This window comes from Nanorana parkeri, unplaced genomic scaffold, assembly GCF_000935625.1.
Source record: "Nanorana parkeri isolate BGI_ZX_2015 unplaced genomic scaffold, ASM93562v1 scaffold939, whole genome shotgun sequence".
NCBI classification, from domain to species: Eukaryota; Metazoa; Chordata; class Amphibia; order Anura; family Dicroglossidae; genus Nanorana; species Nanorana parkeri.
The window spans coordinates 325,575-331,546 of NW_017307207.1; the positions used below are offsets into that span (position 1 = coordinate 325,575).

The window sequence follows — 5,972 nt, forward strand, 5'->3', positions numbered from 1 at the left end:
AAGCCTCTGCCCTGTGTTTTCTGCCTCTCACTTCTTGTGTCTCTAGGAGAGGAAGCAAAGGTGAACGTCAAAAATAAAACTAGGATCAAAATGTCACCTATAGTAAAATAAAACCTGAAAGGGGTTTTAACCATTCCCTCCCAAAGGATTGTAGCTAAAGATACACTTTAATGCTTTATGCTTTGTACCTTAGTCTATGTTACAGTAAAATTAAATGTAATGACATGGCTGCATATAGTTAATGTTTGTCATATCAACACTGCATAGCTTATTAAAAGTTAAGCAGTGGCTACACACATCTTGTATACATGAAAGAAGCTTTGGCATATAAAAACTGACTTGCCCTTAAGGAAATGCATTTAAACCAATATTGATTGTGATGTGTCAAATGTCATACATGACCTTATATATGAACAATGCTCTCTCCTATCTCCATCAGTTCACACTCTTAACCAATTTTCCTGAATTAACTGTACTCAGTTATCAGGATGAAGCAATCATTGCTGGTAACATTTTCTATTATAGTCATATCTTAAACCCTTAGGTCCCATTCACACCTAGGCGTTTCGTTGCACGTATTTCTCAGCAGTGAAACGCTCAAGACAAGAAATCCTATTTATTTCTATAGCCCTCATTCACATCTAAGCGTAGAGTCAGGTGTAAAAAAAAATGCATGAAATCCCGCGATCGTACGATTATCGCAAGGTGTGTGGAAGGCGTGCGACCTCTGCTACTGTAAGGTCACACGACTTTTATCTTAGGAACATGTTCAAAAACCCGCCGAGAATCGTACAATTGTCGGCGGGTGTGTGGCATGTTCATAAGATAAATGCTGCACGGGCCGGTGTGCGCAAGTTCAGCCCGTTCAGCATTACGGTCATCGGAAGCCCGCCCCTCAGCGGGGCGGGCTTGCGATTATCGCAAGTACGATCTGCCTGTCCAAGATGGGCAGATTGTACGTTTTTTTAATTACCTTACAACCCTTGAAGCCAAATTCCAATGTATTATTTTTTTTTATAAATAACCGGGGGGGTCCAGTGGGGAAAAAGGGCTGTAAGTCATTTTGGTGTCACCCCTCCAATGGTGTCACCCGGTTGCGGGCCGCACACCCCTTGTGACGCCACTGCTTCTGGAAACGCATTTCAAACACACTTAGGTGTGGATGGGGGTTTAGAGCTCGTACCGAACTGTGTTTTCTTTCCCACTTTTTGATGTTTACCATCTGGACTGACAAAGTCAACTCTTTATCAAATAATGCTGCCTATACACGTATAAGTCAATCCAGCAAATTACATCCACGTTTAGATACAGCAAAAAAAAAAAAAAAGATTGGGTGGCTATTGCTTGTGTGTCCAGACCTTCTATCTGAATATTCTAAACCTGTAACTTCCTAATTGTGAGAGTGAAAGGAAATCAACACACAGTGACTACATAAACAAGATGTGAGCATGCTGCCCAACTGATAACTAAGACCCCATTCACATTGAGCGTTTTGTAGCGCGATTTCCGCTCAAAAATCACTCAAATATGAAGCTCAATGTAGCTCTTCCAATGCATTTCAATGGAGATGTTCACATCTTGCAGCTCAATGTTGCTTGTAGCTGAAGCTTGTTGCTTGAACATGAGCTATTTTTTGGTGGATTTCGAGCGAATTGGCCCCAATAGACTGATAGACTGCCAAAAGAAGCGCTACGTAGCGTGACAAAATGTACACTGTAGTTCAATGTCGCTCAAAGTCGATCAGCTCAAATCAGCGCTACAAAAGTGTGTAGTTCAGTGTGAATGGTCTAAGATAACATCCAATACACAGCTGACAGCACAGATGATTTGATTGGCAAATTAATTCTGAAATGATGGACACCTATTTCTGATTATATGCTGCAGTAAAATGTGATAATAAGCCTAATATACAATAACTGTGGAAAGTGCACGTTAAGCATTTACCTACCTTCATTAAGACAGACTCTGAAAGCTTTTCTCGGTTTACAATCTTTATTGCCACTTTCTGTCCCGTTATGCAGTGTATGCCTAGTTTAACCAAACCTGTAAAGATAGAGGACATAGAGAAAATTAAGAACAGAATGTCTGGAAACTAATTATGCACAAGAGTTACTGCATTGTCCTTGTGGTCAGAAGACATTAACGTATGCTAAGAATTCAATACACAAAAAATCTCATATAAGCTTTAACACGTTGATGTAATTTAAAAAGAAAATGACAACTTTTTAAAATCTGTAACTTTGATTAAAACATTACCTGGCGAGTCCTTGTTCAGGCACTTACTGCTACAGGGTGACAACGTCCCATCCCTATCAACCAATTATGCTCCTGCCCTGTCATACAAGCTTCCAATGAAAATTACAGGTGGCTTTTTAAACATGATAAGGTGCCCATACACTGCTCGATTCTCGTACGAGAATCGCGGGAAATCCCGCGATCGTACGAGAATCGAGCAGTGTGAACGGAGACGTGCGACCATTTCTACTGTAAGGTCGCACGTCTTCCGTCGAACCAGCATGTTCGAAAACCAGCCGGGAATCGTACGATTCTCGGCTGGTTAGAACGGTGCTCGGAAGACAAATGCCGAACGGGCCGGTGTGCGCACGCGCACACTGCCCGTTCAGCATTGCGGTCATCGGAAGCCCGCCCCTCAGGGGGGCAGGCTTGCGATGATCGAGAGTGCAATCTGCCTGTCCAAGATAGGCAGATCGTACTTTTTTTAAATCCCTGTACAACCATCGCAAGACTAAGGTCTTGCGATGGTTGTACAGTGTATGGCCACCTTTACACAGACATGGTACACTGTTGTCACCATTAGGAAACCCGCCCTAAGAAATGTCATGCAGCTGTTATTGGAGTATATACATGTAGATAGGAAGTGGCTACAGGATATCAGCAGCCATGAGATGCAAAGAAGGATGAAAAAAGTGAAAACAAGTATTTTATGAAAGTTAGATTCACATACAGTATATATATCCATAGATGTATACAGGGGTGGACTGACCATTCCTGGCAGTCGGGCACTGCCCGAGGGCCCGTGGCCAGTATGGGGCCCTTGGCCCCCTGCTCCCCCATTACAAATTGCCTTTTCTTTGCTCCGCGCGCGGCCTGCTGGGATCGGCAGTCTTTCCAGCATTCTGGGCCGAGTCACAGTGGGCAGACTGATGGCGGGAGCCGCGGGACGGGACACAGAGGAAATCTGGGCCGTGGAGAGGAAGGCTATGGAGAGGGAGGTGCGGAGTGGTGGGGACCCCAAACTCTCCAGAAGGAAGGACAGTGTCAGGACCAATTCAGAGATGATTGGAGGATCTATAGCCGAGTGATACACAAATAGAATACAGTTTGGTCAAGAGTTTAGGTACTTGAATGTATTTGTAAGGTTTATCTCCTGGGTTTAGTGTCACTTTAATGCAGATATGCTGACTGGTCATTTATATGTAGGGCAAAAATCCTTGCGCTGGCCCTGCTGCACCCCCCAATAGTGCCCATTTAATGGTTCTGGTTTGTGACCTGCAGTGCATTGGTCCTGGTCTAAGGTCTAGATTATTCAGTTCCCCTGTCAATTCTCTTACTAGTTCTCTGGAAATGTACCCAGGATAATTGGCAGAACTGAAGAATCTAGGTCAAAATAGCTTTCCAAATCACTATATTGGTCTAGATTTTTAATTCTCCTACCAATTCCCCAGCAATGAAGTTCAACTTTCAGTGAATAGACCTGTTATTTTGAAAATATTGTGGAGAACTAATTCTGTAACACAACAATGTATATGTGGGTGGAGCTTGTGGGTGGGTGGGGCTTGTATATGGGGGCCCCATAATCATATTTTGCCCGGGGGCCCCATGTGTTGTCAGTCCGCCCCTGGATATAGAGATATATATACTGTATTTGTGTGTGACTCACACATGTTAACACTCTTTGCAGTAAGATAGCTCATTCATTTTGAATTGGCTGCCAATGCACAAGAGCTCACATCAACATACAGAAGGCTTACATCTGTGTGTTGTGGTATATGCAGGTCAGTTGTGGTGCATTGGAAATAAGTGTTGGGTACCACAACGCAGTTTGCACTTTATTATGACACAAATATGTGAATCCCTCCTAAAAAAAGGCTGTTGTTTAAAATAAAGAGTACTTTAGCAAAATGAATGTCATTCAGTTAAGGTTTTCATGTACAATACAAATGTATGAAAAATCTGGTTCAGGCCACGTAACACAGCTCCAAAGCTTATACCTGTTATGGCTGCCATAGTGGCACACGGAGATCTCCCTGCCAAAGATCTTAAACCACAATAGAAAAAAGGCCGGTCCTGCCCCAACCAAATAAATAGACGCTTTTCCTGCTTGAGTGACAGGCCCATATAACTACAACACACAGCATCTTAAAGTGATATTAAAGTTAAAATGTTTTTAAGCTTTTTCAAATGCTGATGAAATAACTTACAATGGGTGCTGCTCCTTGATGCTTAAAATTTTCAGCTTCCTGCAGAATCAGCTGGTCCCCTGAGCACTGGCCCTGCTATCCTGTTTTAGGGTAGCTCCTTTCCCATGCAGGGACCTATGTAGCCACCCCTGTGTATGCTACTAAGTTGTGCATGTCTCCACAAACACAACAAGGCAAGTCACCCCCCCCTCCCCCTGCTCCCATCTCCTACTTCCTCCTTCCTCTAAGCCAATAGATGGACAGCTGCAGACAGCTGCAGGAGACTTTTACTGGACAGGAAGTTCAGGGAAGCAGAGCTGAGAGAGTTGGAGCTGTTCAGAAACATGATGACTATAGAGCGTGCAGCATTTTTTGCGTTTGCAGTGGACAGGAACGCAGGCAATGTTTTACCATGCGTCTGATGTTTTACCATGCGTTTTTCCTGACTTCACTCACAATGGACTAATCACCTATGGTGCCACTATCCCTTTATTTATTTATTTATTTATTTTTTCAGTGGCTACACATGTGAAAGTCTTTAGTTTAATGTAATTGATCTTATAAATGTTAAAACTAAACTCCAAGATTAGAAAATAGTATCTAAATACAAGAGGCATGTGTATTCCTTCTTTAATATTAGTGAGCTTTGTGTATTTCTTCCAGATCTGTGCAGTAATTCAGTATGAAAGTTTGTTCTGTGTTGGAGCTTCCTGTAATAAATAATAGTCACTGCTAATCTTCCTTCTTGTGCAGGGTGACTAGGCTTGTCTCCACCCCCTCCTGCAGGTTTTTGCTATCAGCCAGTAGTGGGTGGGGCCTGCTGGATCCCTGCCAAAGCTCTGCTCTCCTCACAGGCTATATGCAGCACAGTGATGATGTCACTGCTACATGTACAAGGTAATATTTGGGCTTGCAAAGGCATTTGGTGCGCACAAAGTGAATTTGTATCCCTTGTGGCTAATGAGGAATTTATTTAATTGAAAGTGTCTGTGTCCAGAGTTCATGTAAACCCTATAGCAAAGATCTCATCATTTTAAATGTGTAAATGTAAAAGTCATATCTTAACTTTTTAAATCAGTAGCTTTTATTAAAAGAATACCTTGTGATCCTGCCATGAATATCCTTGTTCTGCACTTCTAGTTATAAGGTAACAATGCACTGCCCCTGTCCCCTAATTGTGTTGCTGCGTTGTCACCCTCTCACGTGTACTTAAGGTGGAGCATATAAACAGCAATTCAGATACACATAATCCTCTGTTGTCACTGTGACAAAATACAGCCAACAATGGAGTACATGCACGGCCGGATTTTCCACAGGGCCACCAAGGTCCAGCTTTGGGGCGGCAGGGAGCAGAGGGGTGTGGAAACTCCCTTCCCCCAGGACATGCAGTTCCGGGCTCCAGGTGGGTAGTTGTTTTCAACATTTAGCCCTGCTTTGGGCAAGCAGGGCTAAATGCAGAGCAGGAAAGCCACTCGTTCGTTTACAAGTGATCTCGGAGATGTTGCTTAGACCACTCTTATGCAGCCTGCAAGTCCATCCTTCCCAGCACCC

General features: G+C 43.3%; 1 protein-coding gene across 5 annotated transcripts in view; it reads right to left on the reverse strand.

Annotated features, from left to right (window-relative positions):
- LOC108795146 (serine/threonine-protein kinase BRSK2-like) overlaps positions 1-5,972 on the reverse strand; it is a 300,262-nt gene that overhangs the window by 117,045 nt on the left and 177,245 nt on the right. For 4 of the 5 annotated variants that reach the window (XM_018566342.1, XM_018566341.1, XM_018566339.1 and 1 more), the window contains exon 2: positions 1,949-2,043. In XM_018566342.1, the coding sequence (XP_018421844.1) occupies positions 1,949-2,043 (95 nt within the window). Of the gene's footprint in view, positions 1-1,948; positions 2,044-5,972 lie in introns of those variants that run through there. The other variant, XM_018566343.1, reaches the window with a different exon arrangement.